Source organism: Phymastichus coffea, unplaced genomic scaffold (assembly GCF_024137745.1).
Source record: "Phymastichus coffea isolate CEN01 unplaced genomic scaffold, Cenicafe_Pcof_1.1 PCOF00170, whole genome shotgun sequence".
NCBI lineage: Eukaryota > Metazoa > Arthropoda > Insecta > Hymenoptera > Eulophidae > Phymastichus > Phymastichus coffea.
Window position 1 is genome coordinate 14,247 of NW_026706981.1, and position 22,589 is coordinate 36,835.

At 49.0% G+C, this 22,589-nt stretch overlaps 4 protein-coding genes and 1 long non-coding RNA gene across 7 annotated transcripts; 3 read left to right on the forward strand and 2 right to left on the reverse strand.

Annotated features, from left to right (window-relative positions):
• Positions 1–279: 279 nt before the first annotated feature.
• LOC131673214 (tetraspanin-2A) lies at positions 280–2,045 on the reverse strand. The gene is made up of 5 exons (XM_058951037.1): positions 1,543–2,045; positions 1,190–1,387; positions 933–1,109; positions 637–822; positions 280–566 (listed from the first exon to the last, which is right to left on the reverse strand). The coding sequence occupies exons 1-5, from the start codon at positions 1,636–1,638 to the stop codon at positions 489–491; spliced, it is 735 nt and encodes a 244-aa protein (XP_058807020.1). The 5' UTR covers positions 1,639–2,045; the 3' UTR covers positions 280–488.
• Positions 2,046–2,159: 114 nt separating this feature from the next.
• Positions 2,160–3,254, forward strand: LOC131673215 (dnaJ homolog subfamily C member 30, mitochondrial-like). 2 transcript variants are annotated; one of them, XM_058951038.1, is made up of 3 exons: positions 2,160–2,207; positions 2,323–2,432; positions 2,576–3,254. In XM_058951038.1, the coding sequence occupies exon 3, from the start codon at positions 2,579–2,581 to the stop codon at positions 3,236–3,238; it is 660 nt and encodes a 219-aa protein (XP_058807021.1). In that variant the 5' UTR covers positions 2,160–2,207; positions 2,323–2,432; positions 2,576–2,578; the 3' UTR covers positions 3,239–3,254. The 2 variants fall into 2 exon arrangements, with proteins under 2 accessions (XP_058807021.1, XP_058807022.1); XM_058951039.1 differs by having other exon boundaries at positions 2,164–2,182.
• A 768-nt stretch (positions 3,255–4,022) lies between these two features.
• On the reverse strand, positions 4,023–5,028 carry LOC131673216 (vacuolar protein sorting-associated protein 37B). The gene is made up of 4 exons (XM_058951040.1): positions 4,757–5,028; positions 4,505–4,676; positions 4,356–4,438; positions 4,023–4,285 (listed from the first exon to the last, which is right to left on the reverse strand). The coding sequence occupies exons 1-4, from the start codon at positions 4,886–4,888 to the stop codon at positions 4,028–4,030; spliced, it is 645 nt and encodes a 214-aa protein (XP_058807023.1). The 5' UTR covers positions 4,889–5,028; the 3' UTR covers positions 4,023–4,027.
• Positions 5,029–5,131: 103 nt separating this feature from the next.
• Positions 5,132–6,983, forward strand: LOC131673213 (large ribosomal subunit protein mL44). Its single transcript, XM_058951036.1, has 5 exons — positions 5,132–5,350; positions 5,442–5,826; positions 5,897–5,981; positions 6,045–6,348; positions 6,429–6,983. Exons 1-5 carry the CDS (start codon positions 5,281–5,283, stop codon positions 6,593–6,595), a joined length of 1,011 nt encoding a protein of 336 aa, XP_058807019.1. The 5' UTR covers positions 5,132–5,280; the 3' UTR covers positions 6,596–6,983.
• Positions 6,984–12,287: 5,304 nt separating this feature from the next.
• LOC131673225 (uncharacterized) lies at positions 12,288–22,324 on the forward strand. Of its 2 annotated transcripts, none has more exons than XR_009302691.1 (4): positions 12,288–12,537; positions 21,298–21,519; positions 21,908–22,024; positions 22,077–22,324. It is a non-coding gene; the product is annotated as an uncharacterized LOC131673225 (long non-coding RNA). The 2 variants fall into 2 exon arrangements; XR_009302692.1 differs by lacking the exon at positions 12,288–12,537 and adding an exon at positions 17,141–17,630.
• The last annotated feature ends 265 nt before the right edge of the window (positions 22,325–22,589 follow it).

Consider the following 22,589-nt stretch of genomic DNA (forward strand, 5'->3'; position numbering starts at 1 on the left):
TCGTTGGGTTTGCGTTGCGGCTACCAGCGCAATCGATGCGATGATAAACGCGCGGCAACGCGCAATCGGGAGCAAGCGCCAAGAGGCCGCTCGACTCGGCGCGAACAATGAGACGTCTACTAGCGGCTGAACTCACGCAAGCGCGCGGCAACGGCCAAGCCAAGGCAAAGTGACGAAAAGGCAACGGCAGGGGCTCGAGGTCAAACTCCCCTGCCCCCCGGACGACTTAGCTATCGCAAGCGGGGCACCGTCGGTGATTCTCGAAATAACACACCCTCGTTCAAGACTACAAAAGTTATTTTATTCAAGCAGTATTGTACAGCCAAAAGAAACGAGACGCAGGTCGATGCGGTCGTACGAGGAGTGGCGAACGCTCGGCCACGTCCGACGTCGGGTGGTCCTCGAAGTTGCGCGTCAGGACGGAAGCCAGGGCGAGGCGAGCGAGAAAAGACGGGGGCGGAGACGAAGGGCGAAGGGCGAGCGGGCCTCTAGCGCCCGAAGGTGGCGCTCTGCTCCTCCTTCTGCAGCGCGTGGACCAGGATGAGCGCGAGAACCGCCTGGAGGACCTGCGAGCAGAGGCAGAGCGGGCGCGTGAGCGGTGCGAGGCGCGGCAGCGCGCGCCCGGCCGAGACTCACGTGGATCATGCAGAGCCCCAGGGCGAGGCCGGCCACCCAGCCGGACCTGGCCTCGAGGAACCAACTGAGCTCCTCCACGCAGCCGTGGAAGAAGGCGTTGCCGGTGACCGAGTCGCGGCACTCGTCGGGCAGCGGCTTCAGCAGCGTCAGGTAGTCCATGGGCCCGGACGCGCCGCAGCAGCCGATCTGCGCACGCGCCGCTCCGGCTCGATAAAGGCGACCAACCGCGCGCGCCGCCCGAGCGGACGGGACCGCCGCTCGGGCGGCGCGCGCGCGCGCGAGCCCCCGCTACTCACCCCCTCCTGCAGCATCCTCAGCACCACGGACACGTGCTGGTGCTGCGAGTTGACGATCAGGTTGGTCATCGACCGGTTGATCAGCGGCTGGATCTTGCTGTCGTAGGTCGAGTAGTCGAGCAGTACCGCCGCCCCGGCCAGCTCGAACACGAAGCACAGCCCCTGGAGAGCCACGCTCTAAACGGAGGGGCACAAGCAGCGCGGTTCAGTGGCGGGCCGCTTCTCCGATCGCGCGGCTCGAGGCGCGCGACACTCACCGCGAGCAGAGCCATCCGGTTCTCCATCAGGCCCGAGATGCAGCCGAAGACCGAGGCGACGACCACCAGCAGCGCGGCGAAGATGAGCACGTCGACGCCGATGTAGAACTCGGCGATGTCGAGGAAGTCCACCCACTCCTGGAAGCCCGGCTCGGCGCGCAGCCAGACGGTCAGGCCGAACAGCGCCAGGCCGATGATCTGCGAGCAGCAGCAGTGCGAATCTCTCGTGAATACCGGGCACGCGGACCGGAAGCGGGCCGGGGCGCGACCGCCGTGACTCACGGCTGATAAGCCCTCGCGGCCTATCGGATGTATAAGCTCCCGGAGCCGCGGCCGATCGGCCGATTACCCACCAGCAGGATCGCGCCAATGCACAGCAGCACGTACTTCACCACCTCGATTCTGCGCTCGAGCTGCGCCGCCCCGGCGCCCTGGCTCTTCAGCACCATCGCTTCCACGGACGAGGACTGTCGCGCCGCAAGTGGACGCCTTCTGCGGGCCGCCGCTGCGCGTACGCGCCCGCCCGTCGCTTATCTTCGGCAAACAGACCGATAACGGCCTCCCGGCCTACATTGCTGCGGCGTCGCTATCTGATAAGGTGATTCAGCGCGGCGGGGAAAGAACGAGAGCTGGTGAGCTGTCTCGTTGTTGGGATCGATTATGGGGACGCCCGCTCGCCGATTGCCGCACGACTAGTTGGCTCGCGCGCGCACCGATTCCGACGCGTAACCGCAGAGCCAAGTCGTAGCGCCCGCGGCTAAGCGCCACTGCGCTACCACGAAGCGCGTCGGAATTGAAAAGAACGTCGGGTGCAAGCCCGCGCCGAGTCGTAATCTCGAGTCACGTACCGAACCCTTTCGAAAGAATGTTCGATTTGAAGCGAGCACAGGCAAGGCAGGTTTCTGACTTACCAGGCGTTCGTATGTGAAGCGATCAGCTCGAGTTAAGCACGAGTGAAGATTGAACATTTTACTGCTCAACGTTGGTACTTGCGTAAGGATCTGCTTGTTCAATAAAGGTTAAATTTTATTCGTTACATACAAATAATTTATTGGCCTTGAAAATGAAATTATCCTAATCTGAAATAGTCGTAAACACGTTGAAAAGTCAGTTGTTCTATTGTTCGTTCATAGCTTACTAATGTCCACTGCAATAACGTGAGTTTTTAATAATGCGACCATTGGCATTTAAAGTTTGACATGTTTTGGTGACATTGCTTCAAGTTAGTTGTTCAATACCCAAGGTAACAAAACTACATCGTACGCAATTTTCTCTATGTATACAGACTTCTAAATTTTATTTCTAAATGCCTAATCCAACTGATTTAAGCAACTTCGGTTTATTGAATGCGACATTTTCTTCAATTTATTTATTTATTATTTACAGAAAATGAACCGTTCACGACCAATTCTAAATTCAATTCATGAAGTGAAACTTTATATGTGTACAAAAACTAGGATTCCAACTCATTATGAAACTCTAAAAATCAAACCAGATTGTACACAAGATGACATTAAGTCAGCTTATTACGAATTGTCAAAACAATATCATCCTGATAAAAATAAATCCACAGACGCTAAAATACAGTTCCAAAGTGTATCGGATGCATATGAAATCTTAGGTAACTTTTCTAAGCGAAAACAGTACGATCGTGATTTAGCTGCAAGAGGGCAACGAGCTTCAATTGTAAACAGACCAGTTCATGAAGCAAAAGAAGATCCATTGGCAGCATTTTACAGATCACGAATGTCAAATTATGATCATGTAAGAGCTCAGGAGGCTAGAGCTCATTTTGACTTTGAAACATGGACAAAGGCACATTATGGACAAACTTTGAGAAGGACTTTGAAAGATAAGAGGAGTAAAATAATAAGACAACAAATGCAGTTAAGAGCTGAGCAGCAACGAGTGCAGGATAAACATTCAGCTATATTTGTGTCGATTGCAATGTTTTTGATATGTTCTGGATTGATAATACAACACCATACTATTTCAGAATACGACGAAAATTTGATTAAAAAGCAACAAAATTCGGATAAAAAATCATAATATTTCCTAACATCCCTGAGTAAATTAATGTAAAAGAAATCACTGTAAACTGTTATTGTTTATTTATTAAAATTCTTTCTTCTGTTTTGTAAATATTAATAGTGTTATTGTACAATATATGAATGTTATTGTACAGAAGAAATAAACATTTTATTTATATATATAAGAGCACACAAGTTACTGTTAAATTACAGTTTTGTCATAATTCTTAGACAATGAAATAATGCTCAAATGTATTTATGTTGGGTTAAATGGATTTGAAAAATCAGTAATCAAATCCAATAGATACAATTAAGAGATGTCATCTACTATTATTGATTAAATCAACTGATAATCATGTTAAACAAAATATTTAAGTTTTAAAATATAAAAATGTTCTGAGTTCTTGCTACAAACTTAAAAAAATAAAAAATATATGGACATATTTAAGATTAATCTATGATACATTTGTTTGTCATTTGAAATATCTTAATTCAACATTATCTTTCCATGTTTTTTTCATATAGCCTACCATGAAGAGGATTTCAAAAGTTTGCATGTATCTTTCTATGAAAATTATTTTGAATAATTGAGTATAAAATTTTTGACTTGTATATTCATAATTTAGCCATTGCTTTAATTTAATCTATTACATTATCCTACAAATGTCTTATTTATACAGGCCAATTTTTTCAGTTTATTCATAATGTAAAAATTTAATTCTGTACAAACATAATGTAAGACTGAAAGATAAGGAAATTACAAACCTTTAACTTCCTCTAAACAATGAGAAATTCAAATAATAATTGACTAAAATGGTTTCAAGCTTGGTGGCACTGGCATAGGCATCGATACAAGTCCTGCTGGATAAGGAAGTGATATTCCAGGGTAACTTCCTGGTACTGGGTATCCAGGATTTGCAGATACATGACTTGAAGGCCTTCTTAATATTTCTTTCATCTTATCAACTTTCACTTTTCTCAAATGCATGAGCTTGCGTCTTGTTAGGAACTGTTCCAAAAAATCATCAACGTCCATGTCTGCACCTAAAAACTTTTCTGCCACTTTCTAAAAGCAATAGAATTGAAAATTACTTTCTTTTAAACATATTAAAGAATTTTTGGCAAGCAATATAAACCTCTGACTCTTCTTCAATTTCTGCTGCAGCAGCTTGTAATAAATCTAATGCAGTTTCAGTTGTCATTGTACCAGCTTTATTTTCTGTGGATATAAACAACATTGAATGATCAAGCAAAACTCTAATTTGATTTATACAAAATCATTTACTTATTTTCTCAAGCTTTGCTTGAACGCTAGAACACAATTGGTTGCCTTCTTCACTGAGAGATTGTATTACATTTTTAGCCTCTTCCAGTTCAGGCTCTTTGGATAGATTGAATTCTGCCAAAGAACGGTTCCTGACCATTATTTCTTCTTTCTCTAACTCAAACTCCTGTAACTTAAGGCATAAACATGGTATATAAACAAACATACTCTCATGCTCATAAATATAACTTTTGGAAAAATAAATTGAAATACCTGTTGATTGCATCTAATAAGTTCCTCAAATCTATCTTCATTGTTCAACAATTCTTTTAAATCATTTGTGGTAAGGTTTAAAATTGGACCTATAGCAGCTGAAACGTCAGGGTCTTGAAGTGTCTTGAACATTTTTATATGATCGGAATGAAATGTTTATGAACACAACTACTTGCAAATTGATTAATATTTATCAAGATAAAGGCTTTCTAGACTTTAACAAAGTACCCATTAAATGATGTGAATGTCAAAGAATTCGTGTTCATTGTAGACTTGCAACTACTTGCATAAAGTGATAACAGTAAGAGCGAGTTTACATGAAACTTTCGTGCTTTGATTGGTTAGCGCTTCTACATAAGCTCAACTACACATAGCATAGATGCATACTGTCGGTGTTTCTTGTGCTGCTCGTGCAGCTGAAAACAAGCTATGTTATAAAAATTTTGAGGAGTCAATTTATTGCATCATTCCGTTGTGCTAATATTAAAAAGTGACAAGTTTCAAGCAATAGTGTTACAAATATAATGTACGGTGTCCGTTTGTGTCGAAGATTAGTTTTAAACTTTCAAAACTTGAACGTCGTCAATCATGTTTGTAAGTTTTATTCGTAGGTTAAATTTTTTAAATTAAAATGTTTCATTCATAAGTAAATTCAATTATTTATATCTGATGAATCCGATTTCAGCTCAAAGACAAATCAAAAGATACATTAGGCCAACTTTAATAGAATTAACTCATCGCAAAAAGACTTTTGCAAAAAATAATCCAAACACTAACCCAGCGAACAATCCTCGCAATAAATATCTCGATTGGAATAGAAATGCTGAACTCTATGCATTCAACAATAGACTTTCTGAACAATTTGATACAGAGTTGTTAGATCAAGCATTTACACACAGATCATACATAATAAAAGAAGAAGAAGAACAGAAAAAGGTTGGAATTGAAAATCCACAATTAGACATTTTAGATAACCGAGAATTAATTGATGAAGGAAAAGCAATAACATCTGTAATTATTGAAAACTATTTAAATAATGCTTTGCCTCTTGCTCCAAAGGAGTGCATTCAGTGAGTGAGATTTATTAATTACAAAACTTCTCTTTAATCTAAAGTGTAATGTTTTTTTTTAATTGTTTAGTGCATTAAAAAGTTACTTGATATCTATTGAAGTACTTGCAAAAACATCGTTAGGCATTGGAACTAAAGATCTAATTTTATCAACAGTATGTATAAGATTATTAGTTTAATAATATAGTTTATTAAATAATAAATATAATTTCTTTTAGGATCACCCTGTAGAGGAAGAAACTCTAGCAAATACGTTATATGCTCTAACTTCAGCTTTAAATCGTAGTGTAAACTTAGAACATGCAGGAGTTTTTATACGAGATATTTTAATTGCAAAATTAGTCGAAAAAGATTTGGCAGAAATCTGGTGTCCTGATGATCCTATGGAAATTTTGAATGATATTCTAGACAGGGAACATAGAGAGTTCGCAGAACCTAGAATTATTGCACAATCAGGTATAAATACACTTTTACCAGTTTATGAAATTGGATTATATTCTAATCAAGAATTTTTAGGTTCTGGTAAGACATTTACAGCATAATTGATATTTTGAATACCTTTGTCATATATTATTTTTAACTGTTTTGGAATGTATTACAAGGTATTGGTGAAACAATCGAAGAAGCTCAAAAAATTGCAGCCTACAGAGTATTAATGAAGATGTTTGGTATGTTAGACTCTTGCAATCCAATAAATTGCAACCAGAAAATAGAGGACTCAACTAAGAGAAGTGCACCACTTGAAGAATGGAGTAGGAGTAATGTTTAAGTCATAAATTTTTTACCAAATAAAATTTATTATAGATTGAACAATATACCTAATTTTAATAGAATTCTAAAAGCAAAAGATTACAAATTTCTGAATGCCGAAACAACTTTTATAGCATAGCTATTTGTCATAGAATTTCATTATTTCATCTATAAATTATGATGATTGATCTTAAGTGAAAGAATTAATATATTTGGATAAAAAAAATATCTCATAATCAATATTAATATTACTTTACATAGTATATATACATACAAAAACTACAAATGACAATGAAATTCCATGTGCTTTGTAAGGAATTTGTATATCTATGAGACGCTTTGAGAAACTGTTATCTTCATTTTATCTTAGTAAAAAAGTATTACCAAATTAAGGATGCTTGTTGTGCAGGGCCCAAGCCTGAGGTTTATATCTGCAACGTCAAAAAATATACTTGTATTTTTAAATAATACTATTTTTAATAACTCTCATAACTTATCATACATATTAACACGTATACATAGATTTACTGTAATGGAAAAAATTGTAACGTCTATAACAGGCGTTTTGAAGATTATCATTGATCAATCTTGATATATCGAGAGCTCGACTAGTCAATTTTGGAACATCGTTTTGCTCACTAGAACGTGTAAGCTGTCAGATGGATTTATATTTGCTCGATTTATATTTTAATTTCAACTGAAAGTCGCAATTGGTTTTAACCGGTTAAATAATGCATCGAATGCTCCGAAATTCAAGGTATATCGTTGGTGAGAAGTACTAAGGAGCTAGATGCTCGAAATTAAAAATGTCAGCCCACGCAGTTCTTGGGAAAAAATTCCTTTGTGTAATCGACTCCCATGAGTTCACAACTTTTCATAATTTTTTACCATGCAATCCCCCGACAAGGACAGTAGGATACTGACTAGGCCGTCATAGTGGGCAATTCGAGCTTTAGACGTCGTCTAACGTTAGAGTCTTTGTTCACTTGACATTCCAGCACTCTATCATTGTGCAGTTGCTGTCGATTGTTCTCGTTTAAAAATCAATAATTTTATTTACATTTTCTTTTATTCAAGCGACTATCGAACATTTTGCAAACAACTCCAGGTTCTTCGTATGCACCTTGAAAAACATGTTTTCAAAAGACTCTTAATAACACAAGCAATGCTATAATTCAAATTTGATTTGAAAGACGCGTTGATATTGAAAGTGTCAATTTTTTCACTATCTCTAAACGTCGGACCATTTGTTTTTGATCAGCAGCGAGCAATTTGAAAAGCATTATACACCCAGAGGTTCCCTTGTCGTTCAGCGTAATACCTTATTAGTGGCTGGCAGGAATTGCTCTTAGCCTAACTCTTTTCCGGCTTTTCAACACCTTCATCGGCGAATAACTAATCGTGTTTATAAATGTGAATTTTGAACGAAGCGTCCGACACTGGCGTCGGAGCATCGCTCGAATTCGCCTTCATAACACTCGCGGATCTTCCGCCTATGGCTTTCGCCCATAGACGATTGCAAGCGCATCCGAAGATGCACTGTCGTGTCCAGTCGCATGTAGGGCATCGGTCGATTTACGCTCGCGCGCACCACCTTCCGGGGAAAGGCGAACGTTCCGTTACCGGCGGAACGTCTCATCGGTAAACGGAGTGAGACTCGAGCAGCGGTGACTTTTTTGTGGCTCTCTCGCAGCTGCGATATTTATCGAACGTTTCGGAGAGCGTTTTCAAAAGACAATGTTGCTCGGTCGCAAGTACACGTCATCAAAGTACCCACGGCAGCGTAGCTACCTTTTTCTCGTCGGCGCTCGCGAAGCGTTGCTTCTGATAATCCTGCTGTTCAGTCATTTTTCCGCAAGTCTTACTTTTTCACGAGAAATCCGCCGACCGCACGTCGCTCGCAGTGTCGTGTTCGCATGTCGGCGTATTGCATTTTTTAGTCTGCGCAAACCAAGTATTATTAAAGAAAATATTTCAAGGCCCTATACGAGATTGTACGTTTCTATTTGAGATAACGTAAATTCCTCATCGTACGGCGTGTTCCGTTTTGAATGCTACTCCGGACTTTTACTTTCTCATTGTATGTTTTGCTCGCAAAATGATTGAATACATCGTGCATCATGCTGTCCACACGCAAACCTTTTTTTCTTCTATCTTGATCGTGTATGTTTTACGGGAAATTCCATTATCGGCCTACTTAAAATTGGATCTGCGAAGTTTCGGCGTTTAACAGTCAGCATTCGCGGTAATGGTTAAACTCGCCTGACGCTCCGTACAGGAAGGCGTAAGAGCGAGTGGTTAGATCGATCCCTGTTCCGCGAGTCTCGCTCGTATATTGATTATTTGCAGTCGACTCTATCCCCTTCAAGCTGGTTCATCCTCGCCCCTCGGCCCGCCGCGTTCCTCCCACCTCCCTCTCTCGCTAGCTGCCTGGCTGCCGCCGCCGCTGCAGACGCGAGAGATCTTTTCTGTACGTGCATGCTATTCCTGCGTGTAACGACTCAATGGCGCTCTCTCACTGCCACACCCTTTCGCCGTCGAGTAATCAGCGCTAGCGTTGCCGCTTGCGGCTCCGATGCGATGACCCGCTGCTCTGCGCCGAGCCGGCTTGGCCTTTTCCTTTTCATGAGCTGGATTTTCGCGTTCCACGTGGACGCCGCCAGTCTTCCTCTCTCTCCGGTCGCGTCGCACGCACACTCTTCCGTTGGATTATCTCGCGCGCGTGCGTCGCGATGTCTCCTGATAAGCGGCGCACCTGGCCGAGGAACAACTCCGCGTCTCCGCCACGGACATTGCGTGGCAACGCATCGGCGCCGATCGAGACAAAAACAAGAAAAAAAGAAGGGAAACTAAGTAGCTCCACACCCCGTCTAGACGCGGCAACCGGCCGAGTCCGCAATTAACTTTCAGCTACGCGGGTCGCTCTCGAAGGTCCGGTGCTGCGCCGCGATCGACCCGAGCGCATCGGCAAAATCGGAAGTCCGCCTCGGCGTCCACGCCCGTTTCTCGACCGAAATATCTCGCCGCGACGGCCTCGGCGCTGGAAGAAAGCGCAGCTTCGGGGAGCGCGCTATTTTTAATTGCAAGCCGCGTCCGCCGGCGGCAAAACAAATCGGCTCGCGGCAGCGCTCAGTCGGCGACCCCGTGCGTGCGCGTGTCCGTCATGGCATATATTAGCGCTGGCGACGAGCGCGCGATCGATCGGCGGCGCCGAGGAGGCGCGAAGGGCGCTCGCGCGCGCACTTTCTGCGGAGGCGCGCGGCGCTTTATCAATGATTGTCCAGCACGACCCGGAATCGGCGCGCGAGAGTAGGGAGCTCGCGGCGCGGACAACGGCTTTCCTTCTCTCTCTCCCTCTCTCTATCTCTCTCTCTGTCGCTGGCTACGACGCCGCGAGACGCGCGACGAGATCGTCCGGCTCTCTCTCTCTCTCTCTCTCTCTTCGCCTCGGCCGTGCTATCGAGCGCTGTATTTCTGCTCGACGTGCACTCCTGTTGACCGGATTGTTGCTCGTATCGATTGCATTTGTTTACAGAGTTACGCGTGCAGCGACGAATGCTCGAACAATCGGCCCAAGTTATGAACTTACGCTGCGCCGCCGCCGATTGTTCCGGCTGCTGCTACTGTCGGTCGATTACATGCTTGTGCATCGATTTCCGACAACACCGGACCAAACGAGAGAAACGTGCCAGCGGGCCAACGTAATAAATTCGTTGACCGCTCTCTCTCGCTTTGTCGAGAAAAAATTCCTTCGCACGCGCTCGTAAAATCATGTGCAGTCGCGTTGCGAGTTAATGCGTGTGGGTCTCGTCTACCTGCCCGCTCCGCGCGCGAGTATGCGAGAGAGAGAGAGAGAGAGAGAGAGGGAGAGAGAGAGGGAGGGAGAGAGAGAGAGAACCGGTGTGTGCGCGCGTGCATCGAAACCCCACGAAATCTTCTGCCCAAGCACGACCGCAAGCAAGAGAGAGAAAGAGAGAAGCTTTATACCTTCCTCGGCATGTAATTACTGCGGTGTCGTTGATCGATTCGACAAACGCGTAACTTTTTGAGAATGCCTTATAAGGCTACAACCACGTAGGTACGCGGCAGCTACGCTGACTACGTGCGCGTCTTCCGTTATTCGCGAGTGGTTTTGCTGGTGTTGATACTGCAACGAGGGATGATTAGCGAGTTCTACGACGAAGACGACGAGATCGAGTTTAAGGTCGCATCGTCAGCGTCGTAATCCGTGAGCTGCAGCAACAGCACTTTTTTCATTCTCTGCTCTTCAAAGGAGGCAGCGGCAGCAGCAGCTGCAGCAGCAGTAGAAGCAGCGGCAGCAGCAGCCGTAGCAGCTCTGTGCACAGCCAGGCGGAGTTAGAGAGCGAAGAAGCGAGATGATGGAAAAGCGGATGCTCGACGCGGCGGCGAAACGGGATTCTTTCGTGTAGACGTGTGGTCGATTGGGCAGCGTGTTGGTGAGCCAAGCGAGCGAGCGGTTGCCTGCTTGGCTGCGCTGTTGCCAGCTCGACTACTATTCACCGCGTTGCCAGCTCGACCGTCCTCGCGCTCTTTTCTCCGTCTGGGCCGCCTCGGTTCATCGGCTTTCTCTCTCTCTCTCTCTCGCTCTCTGTTCCTACGTCGTCGATTGCCGCAGCAGCACAACACTCAGCAATGGCAGAGCGTCTTTCTTTTCTCTCGCCCCGCCGCCGCCGTCATCGTCTTCGTCGTCGTCGTCGTGGGAAATCAGCTCTACTACTGAGCTGTCTTTCAAGAAACCCGAGAGGAGTAGATCTCTGTCGCAGTCTCTCGCTCGTACTCTCTCTCTCTCTCTTTCTTTCTCTCTCTCGCTGTGTGTGTGATAAGAAAGTTTTACCTACACTTCTCGGCGGCTGTATCCATTTCGGGTGACCTTGGAGCAAGTAGAAAATGCCTAATAATAAATTGCTGGAACTCCATTGCTTTTGCGCGCGGGTACGTTGAACTGGTTAAGAGAGCAACAGAAAGTGAGAGAGAGAGAATGAAAAGTTAATAGGCCTCAATCCGCATGAGCACGCGATCTGCCTCGGCAACAGCGTCCGTTTTTCTCCAAATTCGAATGGGGCAAAACGAGCGGCAAGAGAGCGTGGGCATTATTCGGGGCAGACGCTCGTCTCGAAAACAAAGCTGCAGCACAAAGAGCGCTCGCTCTCGCTCTCTCTCTTTCTCGCAGAGCATAAAGCGTATACGGAGCCCTGGTTTTAGCGCAGCTCTCCCTCTCCGCGCGTGCGCTGGCGTTCTTGCGTGCACGTGCATGCACGCGGACTTTGCACACATACGCACTTCCGCGCACTTGAGTGCTAAGTACGTAAGTATCTGCGCGCGCTTCTGTTTGCGCGTGTGTGTGCGTGAGTTCTGGTGGCCCCGCTGAGTTTCCCGGGGCCGTACGTGGGTGAGGCGTTAACCTGGCGGCCCTGAGACACTCCGGATAATGCATCCTTCTCTCTCCCTCGCTCGCGCTCGACAATCGATTCTCTAAAACTCTTTCTATTTCTCTCTCTTTCTCTCTCTCTCTCTCTCTCTCCCGCTCTTTCTCTCTGTTATCGCGATGGCTCTGTACACTCAGAGGGGCCAACTCCCTCGCAGGCAAGTCTCCCCTCCCGTCCCTCGTGTCCGTCCCACGCCGGCGCGCGCACGGCCCGTCCGTCTGTCTGTGTGTGCGTGCGCGACGGAGAGCAGTCCCGTCTGGCTGTGCAGCCTGTGTGCACCTGTGCTGCGCGGCTCGCGTGTGTGCGTACGTGTATGAGCCGCCTAAACCAAACAGCGCGTATACAGTGAGTGAGAGAGAGAGAGGGAGAGACGGAGTCACGCAGAGAACCAGGTAGAGTGAAAGAGAAGGAGCAGCCGCCTCCTCTCTTCGTGTATATTTGTAAATAGTCCAAAGGAGGCAAGAGACCAGGCGATCTTGCACAACTGCAGCGGCTGTACGAGGCACGGAGAGAAGTGAGTGCAACGGCAAAACAGCACAGTGCTTTCCTGGAACGGAGAGCGACGACGCGCTGTCGAGCAAAAAACGAAACCGTCGAAAAAAAAATATACAAAGAAACGAGTCGACGACGACGAGGAAAAAGGTGTGCCGGAGTTGGCGACCCACCGACTCGCGCGTCCGTGCCCGTATGTGCGTGTGCGTGTGAGTGAGTGAGTGCGTATCTGTGCGCGAGAGCGTTCGAATCGAATGAGAAAACAAAAAATGAAGTGTCGCGCCAGTGAGTACTCGATGCATAAGCGAGGACACCCACGCACGCACATGTACGTTGTGCGCTAGGTCATCTTGTCCTATCTCTCGATGGTTTACCGTTAATTCCAGCAGCAGCTTCGGACGACTGCTAAAAATGTTTGCGACGTAACGATCACGAGTAAACCGTTACTCGGCGTCGTCGATTTTCAAGGTCCTGCTGGCACGCTCAGCCCAAAATTTTATCTCGTGCGCCCTGCTCGCTCTCGGCATCCGGCAGAATTGGCAATTGGAAAACGTGGCCGTTATGTAATGCTCTACGCTCGCTTTATGGTGCTTCGGCTTATCTGCCTCGGAGAGAAAGAGCATTATACTCTCGATATCGGCGGAAAAGCCGAAATGAAGAGCCGCCCGACGCGGCGACAGATAGGCAGGTAGTAGATACGGCGGCCGTTTTTGTCTGGTCGCTTGGCGTTCTGTCGTTCGGACTCGGGCAATCCAATGGCACAGTTGCATCGCGCGGATTCCCCGGCGCGATAACTTTTCGGTACACTTTCGATCGCGCCGTCAAGCTCTCACGGCGTGCACGCATCATGCGTATCGATCGGCAGCGCGCGAGCCCACGAAGAATTAATCATCGTTATCTTGCCGCCGCGAATTCTGCAGCGCAGTAGCCGCGCGCGGATTCGCGGCCCAAAAATAGATCGCGCTCTCTTTCTGTGTGCCTTCCTCGGGTTTTCGCGTACAATGAAGCAATTATCGCGAGTCGCGACTGTATCTGGCTCGATTAATCGAGGGAGGGACCGGGAGGGATCGATGCCAGAGGTGAAAAGCCTCGTTAGAAAACGGCTCTCGCGAATTCGGTGGGGCACAATGGCCACGGGAGGAAAGCCCGAGCCGCTGCGAGATAATGAATGAACAAGCGAGCGAGCGGCGGCAAGCCAATTTGTCTCGCGCGGACAGCAACGATTTTCGCAAGACGCCACGCCGCCGAGGAGAGTACGCGCTCCTCTCTCGTCCTCTGTTTATGCGTACGCGCAGCCGAGGATGCCGTTACGCATATACCGGGATAAGTATCAGATGCGACTTGGGCGCAGGGCAAACGTGGCAGCGGCCAGCACGGCGCCTGCTCCTGCTTTCTGCTCGAGCGGCCGAATCGACGCTGGAATTTGACCAAGTTCAAAGCAACGCCTCGTAGGGCAAAATCTGATCTTGGTGTGTCGCGCGTCGTCTTATCTCTACTCGCGACTGGCGCACCTTCGATTCTCCTTCCGTTCGCGTGGCCGCGGACGTCGCCGTCGCCGCCGTCGCCGTCGTCTTCGTCGTCGTCGTCGTCGGGCGTGGCTCTCTCAAACATCGTGCAACTTGGACGAAGGGTGTGTGTGTGTGTATGTGTGTGTGTGCGTGTACACTCGGCGAAGCTTGTTACTCGTGGCATCGAGCGATCGTCCATATATAGACGTGCAGCAGCGTACACGGAGAGTTGGCCGCCGGCCACGCCGCGGCGTCCATCTTTTCGATGCCGTCGAGTGTACGGCTCCGCACGCGCGTCCCAAGGCTCGGCGAACTGGCGACCCGCGGTAGGACAGGTCGGCGTCCAAAAGCGAAAGAGCGAAAAGGACCGCGCTGCCGGAAATCGCCGCTGCACTTTCCCTTTCCGTTGACCGCTCGCAGCGCGCGCGCGGCCTCTCCTCCGTGCTCCGCACGCTCGCCTGTTTCGCAAATTTCTTCCTCGATCGAAATTCTCCCTTCTCTTCTGCTACCGTCATCGCCGCCGCCGCCGCCGCCGCCGCCGCCGCTGCTGCTGCTGCTGCTGCCGCTGCTGCTGCTGCTGCTGCTGCTGCTGCTGCTGCTGCTGCTGCCATTACCACCATCACCACCATCACCACCATCACCACCTCGCCCTCTAGCCTATATATGCGCTCTTTGGCCGCGGCAGCAAAGGGTTGCCCGTCCGCCCCGTGCCTCATTCGCCCTTTCGCTCTCCAGCTAAACAGTTGCTAAGGCGCATTCACGCCCGTTGCTCGGCAAACTAGTCCGAGACAGGCTATGGTTTCGTATGCACCAAAGCGAGATGTATTTTCAGCTGCTGAATCGATTAGTATCAGTTACTACTTTGAAAACAAGCGTCGTTTTCGGTTTCGTCGTGTTTCAAACGCAATTCTTTAAACAACTTGAGAAAAAATTATGTTTTTTATGGACAAGTTCTTTTAGGTATTATGCTGAGATTAAGACGACAAAGTTATTATAAGTTCACTTGAAATACACGGTTCAAAAGTTGATAACACTGAAAGATCGACAATTCGCCGTTTCTCACCCACAGCGGTGGTCAAGCAGAAAAGCCCTACTTGTTAATCGCAAAAAGAGGGTTTCTTATTGGAAAATTGAACGTTCCACGAAAGTAGTCATTAGAGTAAACTTTGAGAATTAAGAAAGCTTTCTCATTTTTAAAAAATTAATAGTTGAAACTTGTTAATATGCAAAGTTAGTAAAAAAAGACAATTTTTCGATTTTCCAACGTTAATAAATTTTGGAACGTTCATTTTAGATTAAATCTATCAAGGACTTTTTCGTCTTAAAACTAGCCATATTATCTAAAAAATAATTTTTGCCATGCAAAAAACAAAACCTTTCTCTATTTATTTAAACATTTGCTCTTGAAACAAAGTGAATAATGATTTCGCAATTGTAACCAGTACAAGCTTCAACTGCTCAAAATACACAAGAATCGCTTATTTTTGTCCATTCCCTGTACGGTGAATAACAAACCATATCCTGCAACCGGAATAGATGTACGTGCGCGTACCTCTCATTCTTAACTGCAGCACTTCGTGCCTGCCCGTCACAATAATCGATAATATTCGATTTTCTTAAATAACGATTGTTGCGAGCTTTTCTTTTTTTCTTTTTTATTCTTTTTTGTTACTATTCGTGGGCGATTTTTCGTCGAGACGATGATCGAACTATAAGAGTAAATTCACATACATCGAACGACGTTCGTAAGTGTAAAATTGCTCGCGCCACTCTGAGATAAATTTTAATTTGAAAACATGACTCAGCGCAACGCGCGCGCACGCGGCGTTTATCGCGCATTATTCTTTCAACGCGAAATTTAATATAACATGAGACGACAGAGCCCAAACACATAGCGAACATTATTCCCTCGGTCTCTAGATCGCTAAAAAGGTTAGCGCCGAATACCCGATTGAAAGTGACGCGAGGACTTTTGTAATCACGAATGTACTTTCTTCTGTTTACAAACAAACGAATGTTGTGACTGCATTTTCGAATGCTGCTCGGATGGAACACGCTCTACATGAACACGATGATTGGAGACAACGTCGAGGAACTGCGTGCTCGCGCTACCGTAACGCGTTGTCGTGAATCAACGAAGGCCTCGTGTTGCGTTAGCCCTTAGCCTACATTTTTACGATCGGTGCAGGGTGCAATTAAAACAAAAAAAAAACAAAAACAAAAAATAAACCTACGAGGTAGGGGCAGGAAGAGCCGAGGGATGAATGCGCACGGGGGCGCAGTCGTATAGGTTTACGAGTGGCACAAGGGCATTAAACACTCGGCGAGCTGCAGAGTAGCGTAGGAGAGCAGCGGAATTAATGCACATGTATTCAGGCTGTCTGCGGTTGCCTAGTTCCAGGAAACGATATATTTTTTACTTCCGCTTCTTCGTCCCTGTATACACTGCTAGCTCGCTCGCACGCTCTCTCTCTCTCTCTCTCCCTCTCTCTCTCTCTCTCTCTTTCTCTTTCTCTCGTCTTCCTGCAATTCCGTATAGAGCAGAGCGCGCGTAGCGAACTACCTGCCACGGATGCCACCGCCACTGCAGCTGGTTTAAAGCCCAGGCAGTATCGATCCTCGATTATCAACGACCAACGTTACTTAATCGTCGAGCGCGTTTTCCAAGTGTTCTGTTCTAGCGTACCTATGTACGTACGTGTTTTTACCAGCCGAATCATTCCCTCGCGAGCTCCAATCGCACGTGCGTGTAATTATCCAGACTAAGACTCTCACCGGAGAAAAAAGTTTGATGTGTGTTTCGCAGAATTCGATTCGGGCAAACTCCGAAAAAAATCAAGCAGTGTATAGCAATATAGCAATAACAGCAGCATGGTACAGCAGCAGCAGCAGCAGCAGCAGCAGCAGCAACAGCAGCAGCAGCAGCAGCAGCAACAGCAGTAGAAGCAGCAGCAGTAGCAATAGCAGCAGCAGCAGCAGCAGCAGCAGCAGCAGCAGCAGCAGCAGCAGCAGCAGTGGAGCGGCGGCGGAGCAGTGTAACGAGTGCGCGCGCGTCGTCGGTGTGCGCCTGGCTGTTTGCTGGTGTGAGTGCGCGAGAGCGGCGGGGAGAGAGAGAAAGAGAGAGAAAGAGAGAGAGAATCGCGAGTGACTCGTGCGAGGCGCCGCCACCGCCGCGTACGGCTCTCCTCTCCACCATCACACGCGCCAGCCACTTTCTGTGTGTGTTCCTGCGAAAAATCGCGTGAAAAACTAGGTAAACTTTTCGTTACGAGCAGCGGGCTTTGGTGTCTTTGGACCTGTGTGCTGTTGTGTCAGGCCGACGCGTCGCTTGCTCGACTGGCGAGCTCTCGGCCCCCCCTGTGGACTTGGCCAGGCTGTGCTGTGCTATGTTCTCTCGCAGCCGCTGCTGTTTTTGCTCTGTGCTGTGCTCGCCTCCTCCCCGAGGAAACTCGTCGCGGCTTTCGAAGCTTCTATCGCAGTGTCAAAGTGCCCTGGATTCGAGTTTTCCGAGCCGTGGGTGCTCTCGTGCTCTAGCCAGACTGCCTGCTATTGTGTGCCCTGCCTATTGTGGAGCTCAGTGTGGTGTTCGCTAGGAAAGCCCGTTACAGTGAGTTTTTCCGGCTTTTCGCCACGACTCAGTGTTTTGCGAGTGATCGACAAGTGCTATACGAAGCTGGCGCAAGATAGAACGAGTTTTAAAGAAATTGTGGATCGATGACGTGGGAGAATGGAAAATCGCGGCCAATGACTTTTTCGACTCGGAACTCGTTAATCGTGAAATTAGAGTACGAGCCGGTCAATTAAATCTATTTTTCACGCGGAAATTCCGAGTGTAAGTGTCCGAAATGAATTTTTTAAAATAAGCCGTTTTTCGGGACGCCGCCGCTGCCGCAATCGCTAGCGTGCAGCTCGCTCGGCTGCCTGCACGGCCTGTGAACAGTGCTTCGTATTCCCGAATAAAAAGAAAAGTGCTGAGCGTCACAGTGCTGTCGTATTTCACACACCAGGCGATATCGTAAAAAATCGCAATTTCGCAAATTCGATTACCGTCCGGGCGTGTGCGTGTGTGCGTGTGCGTGTACGTGTATTCGACGTGTGTGTATGTGTCCGTGCCAACGACGCAGAATCGAATGTTCGTTCGGTTTTTTTTATTTCTCGCGTTCGAATCGCACATCTCTCGGTCTCGCACTCTCTCTCCCTCTCTATCTATCTATCTCGTTGGTGCCGCGGAACGCACAGACGCCAATTAACCAAGTTTTCGGACAAACGACGCGCCGCCGCGAATGTCGTTCGGTGTCGCTGGCAAAACACAAAAAGACGAGGGAACGAAAAAAAAAAAGCGAGAGGAAAGCGCAGGCAAGCAGCCTTGCATCAGTCCGCGTGATTTATCGGCGCTCGCTTGTAGAAGAGAACGCACTATAAATAAAGATAACGCTCGGTCGGCTGCGTGTCCGTGCGTGTGCGTGCGTGTGCGTGCGTGTATGTACGACTGCTGCTGCAGAGCACGAGTGTATGTATTTGTATCGTGCGTGTGATTAACGGCGAAATTGCCGGAAAACCGAGTAAAAAGTGCATGTCTAATTTCGGTGGGCTCGTGCCCTTACGTGCGAAAAAGTACAGGAGAGCGAGCGAGTGAGATAGGCCGAGTGAGAGACAAGAGAGAGCGAGTGAGGGAGAAAGAGAGCCTCGCTAATCGGACTCTCGCAGGCAGCGAGCAGAGAGCCCGAGGAGTATCGGGGCTCTACAGTGGCCGCCATTTCGTGCTGCCGCTGCTGCTGCTGCTGCTGCTGCTGCTGCTGCTGCTTCTTTCTCGCTCGCTCGCCTGGCTCTGCCTCGTCAACGTTGTATTCCCAAGTGCTGCGAGCTTTGCACTAGAAAAACCACGAAAATCGAAGGCTTGTCGGGGTCGGGGCCCCCGTAAGTGCTGGAAGAGTGAGTGTAGTTAGGACTTAGTAGTGGCTCATTAGTGATGCATTAGTTCAATAAATCCGACGGTTTTCCCAGTTACTTCTAAATTGCAGGCATTTACAAACTTAATTATAGTAGGTTTAATCGGTTTCGGACGAGTGCTTGGCTTCATATTAAGAGAAAGCTGATGAATCGTTGTAAAAATAGAACTTGCTCAATAATGCTCTTTTCAGCTAAACATCCCTGGATTCGAAAATTAGACGATGAGTTGGTCAATTAAATCTACTTTTCACGCAAAAATTCCAAGCGGAAGGGTAGCTGGCGATTTTTCTCAATTTAAGCGTCGCTACGCGCGGGACTTAGTCGCCAGCGACGCGAGAGCGACGCGAGCGCGACCCACCCATTCGCGCTGTCTCGCGGTCTCTGCGCCTGTCGCGAATCGTATCTTTGCCGAAAGGACGAGTCGGGAATAGGCAGCAGCCGCACAATGCTGGCTGCACGTCGAGCGCAAATTCATCGAAAATCATCGGTTGAAAATGTCGCTCGGCGAGCTGGCCAAGTCCCTGACGCAAGATCGACGTTTTCCTCGCAATTCCGGAGAGAAACCCGACCAAGAGGCGAAATGCAACGTAGTGGAAGCTCGTCGAGATACGAGCGCGTCCTCGGCAAGTTGCGTCTGTCCTCCGCTGTTTGCGAACAGCTTAAATCATATCGAAATTATCGCTCTGTCGCTCGCGACGGCAGCGGCTCTCTTTCTCGAGTTGGAGCGCGAGTTTGGCGATAAGCGTCGGCATCGAATCAATAATTATATAATTAGAAAAGTTGTTGACTGGCTTGCTTGCTTGCTTGCTTGCTTGCTCGCTCGCTCGCTGGCGTTCGCGCGCGTGTACGCGAGCTTGGAGACGAGGCACCTCGCAACATCGCTGAAAATCCGTCGTGCGACTTCCGCGTGCAGAGTAGCCGTCCCCGTCCCTCTGTGGCGCGGGCGGAGAGGCTGTCGCGCCTTGCGAGAGGTCGCGGTTATCGACGGCTTGCAGTCCGTCGTTCGCGAGTCGAAGTAAGGCGCGACGAGCGCGACGCAAGTGAAAGTTGAACGGAACTGGAAAACGAGATCGATCGCGCGGACGCGCCGCGGCGTGTGCGTTAATCGGTGCGCGGCCAAAAGAGAAAACAATCGGGCGTCTTAATTGCCGACGGCGGTGCATCAATTGAAGATTGAAGAAGCGTATCGCGATTGCACAATTGCCCCCGGAGTGAGCATGTGAGTCACCGTGGCGCTCGACCGAACAATAAAAATGATCTATTTCGCGACGCGAACCAGTCGTAACGACGCGGCGGAGATAAGCGGCGGCGACGCCGGTGGGAAAGCGATTTTTCAGCTGCACACTTGCTCTCGGGAGAAGAAGGAGGAGGAGCACCAGGGGGAGCTGGAGGAGGAGGAGCAGCTGGTGGGGGAAGGAGGCATTGAAAGGCGGCATTGAAGGACCTTCGCTGCGAACGATCGTGACGCCGTTCGCGCGGGGGCCTCTCGATTTCTCTCTGCGCGCAGTTACGTCAGGCCAGCCCGATGCATTCTCATTAGCATAAACGCCGCGCGGCGACTCCGTTGCGACTTGTCCCCGATGCCCCGGCGTCTTGCTCGTTTCGCGCGCGCGAGGACAACGACGAAGGCAGAAGAGTGGCCGCCCCGTCGTTTCGACGCGCGTTTACCCGACTAGCGCCCCCTTCCCCCTCACCCTGCCCCCGCCGCGTTAAGCCTCGAGCGAGCAAGACGACGTCCAGCTGACGCTGCGTATGGGCGTTGCTCGCTGCTCGCGCGACGAAACCTTGAAATGTTGCCCGTTGGAAAATTGTCGATCGCCCAGTGACGCTCGCCGGGGCTTCGGGAAATTGATGTTTGTGTGGTTTCGCCCTGGCGCCTTCCCCTTCCTCTTCCCCCTCCCCTTCCTTCGGAAATAACTTTGTCGAGGTGCTATTCGCCAATTTGCCATTCGGGCGCTTTGTGTGCCTCTTCAATTGACGACTTTTCTCGGACTATTTATTCAGCTTCCAGGCTGCGCTGTCCTTCGACGACTGTTTTCGCTTTCGCCATTCGCTTCTTCTTCTCTGCCTCTCCTCCGCCCGCGTACGCATCGAGTGGCGTTATCTTATCGCGCCGATCCATTGTTCATACAGAAAAAGTACTCGGAATGAACGTCCAACGCGTTCATTAGCGAGATAAGCGCGAGCGCTACCCGTTTCGACGCGAAATAATAGGCAGGTTCGGGTGTCGAATGCGGCGATGGGCTCGCCTAAGCCAGACGCGCTGTCCAGCGCACTGTCCAGCACGAGCGAGCTAACCGGGCTTCCCCGTATTTGGATTTCAGATAGAGAAGAGAGGCGGACGCCAAGCTGATCCTCGCTGCTCGGTACAGATGGTCAGGCGCAGGACGATGCGGAGCGTCGGGCGAGCGCAGTGAGAAACGACGTCGCCAGCGCCGAGAGAACGAAGCGAGCAGTGGCAGCAGCGACGCCGACGGTCAGAACGGGCGATGACGCCGTGGTCCTCGTGCTCGGCTGGATGAGGCCGGGGGAGCCTCGTTGACCAGGTGACAAAAAATTCAAAGCCCGTCTAAGCCGCTCGACTTTCTTCTCGAGTATGTCTCAAGTTCAGGAATACGCGCGCGATAAATAACGGCGCTCACGGCCTTGTCTATCTGCTCGGGAATATCAATCGCGCACTATTTCTGATTCATCGTTAAGCTTGCCCCCTTACGTATCTGCCAATGAAAAAAGAAACTCGAGCGAATAGTCGAAGAGCCGCATGACGTGGCTCGCAGGCGGTGATAATCACGATAATCGCCTAACGCTTCTTTTTTTTCCTCTCTCTCCTCTCTCTCTCTCTCTCTCTCTCTCTCTTTCTCTCTCTCTTTCTCTCTCTCTTTCTCTCTCTCTCTCTCTCTCTCTCTCTCTCTCTCTCTCTCTCTCTCTTCACAGGCTCGGCCAGCGACGAGCGGACGGACAGTGATGAGTGCAGTAGCAGGTGCAGTGTTAGTGTATAAATAAAAAGAAGAAAGAAAGAGGAGGAAAAGAAGGAAAAGAAATAAACGAGAGGTACGTCGTGAAGTGCAAAAAGAAAAAAAAAGTAAATAAAAAGTGGGTTTAGTGCTTCGAGAGTCAGTAGCGGTAGGAGCAGAAGCGGCGACGACGACGAGTACGACGATATGCCTTATCGAGGCGAGTTGTTGGCGACGAGTACGACCGCGACACATGACACGTAGTGGCCTGCCGGGTGGCGTCGTTAGTCTACGAGCGAGAGCAGCCGCGAGGAGGAGCACGTGACAGGCTGCTGCAGAGAGCCGCAGTTGTGCCAGCCCTGCAGCCGAGACTGCTTCACGGCTGCCCAGCTGACGTCATTACGTGAGTTTTCACGCAGGGACACGACGATTCCGCGCGACGCCACACCGCTGCCCGGGCAGCTGCGGCCAGGCCAGGATTTCCCCGGGACAGAGCCGAACACGCGCCCGCTCGCGCAGCCGATTGCGCACACCCTTGTCAGACCTAGTTTCCATTCAGGGACACACCGCCGCCGCCCCCTCCCCTTCCCCCGCCCCCCCTTCCGTGCTGCTACAGACGCACTCGACCAAGAGCTCGTTCGAGCGATTTTTTTTCTCTCCGA

Excerpts from the sequence above, each read along its gene's own strand:
- LOC131673214 (XM_058951037.1), bottom strand. The coding sequence starts at position 1,638 with ATGGTGCTGAAGAGCCAGGGCGCCGGGGCGGCGCAGCTCGAGCGCAGA. Across the intron at positions 1,110-1,189 it reads ACCGGATGGCTCTGCTCGCG|AGCGTGGCTCTCCAGGGGCT; the intron begins GTGAGTGTCGCG and ends CCCTCCGTTTAG. Across the intron at positions 567-636 it reads TGGGGCTCTGCATGATCCAC|GTCCTCCAGGCGGTTCTCGC; the intron begins GTGAGTCTCGGC and ends CTCTGCTCGCAG.
- LOC131673215 (XM_058951038.1), top strand. The coding sequence starts at position 2,579 with ATGAACCGTTCACGACCAATTCTAAATTCAATTCATGAAGTGAAACTT.
- LOC131673216 (XM_058951040.1), bottom strand. The coding sequence starts at position 4,888 with ATGTTCAAGACACTTCAAGACCCTGACGTTTCAGCTGCTATAGGTCCA. Across the intron at positions 4,677-4,756 it reads TTATTAGATGCAATCAACAG|TTACAGGAGTTTGAGTTAGA; the intron begins GTATTTCAATTT and ends TTATGCCTTAAG. Across the intron at positions 4,286-4,355 it reads AAATTGAAGAAGAGTCAGAG|AAAGTGGCAGAAAAGTTTTT; the intron begins GTTTATATTGCT and ends TATTGCTTTTAG.
- LOC131673213 (XM_058951036.1), top strand. The coding sequence starts at position 5,281 with ATGTACGGTGTCCGTTTGTGTCGAAGATTAGTTTTAAACTTTCAAAAC. Across the intron at positions 5,827-5,896 it reads GCTCCAAAGGAGTGCATTCA|TGCATTAAAAAGTTACTTGA; the intron begins GTGAGTGAGATT and ends TTAATTGTTTAG. Across the intron at positions 6,349-6,428 it reads TCAAGAATTTTTAGGTTCTG|GTATTGGTGAAACAATCGAA; the intron begins GTAAGACATTTA and ends ATGTATTACAAG.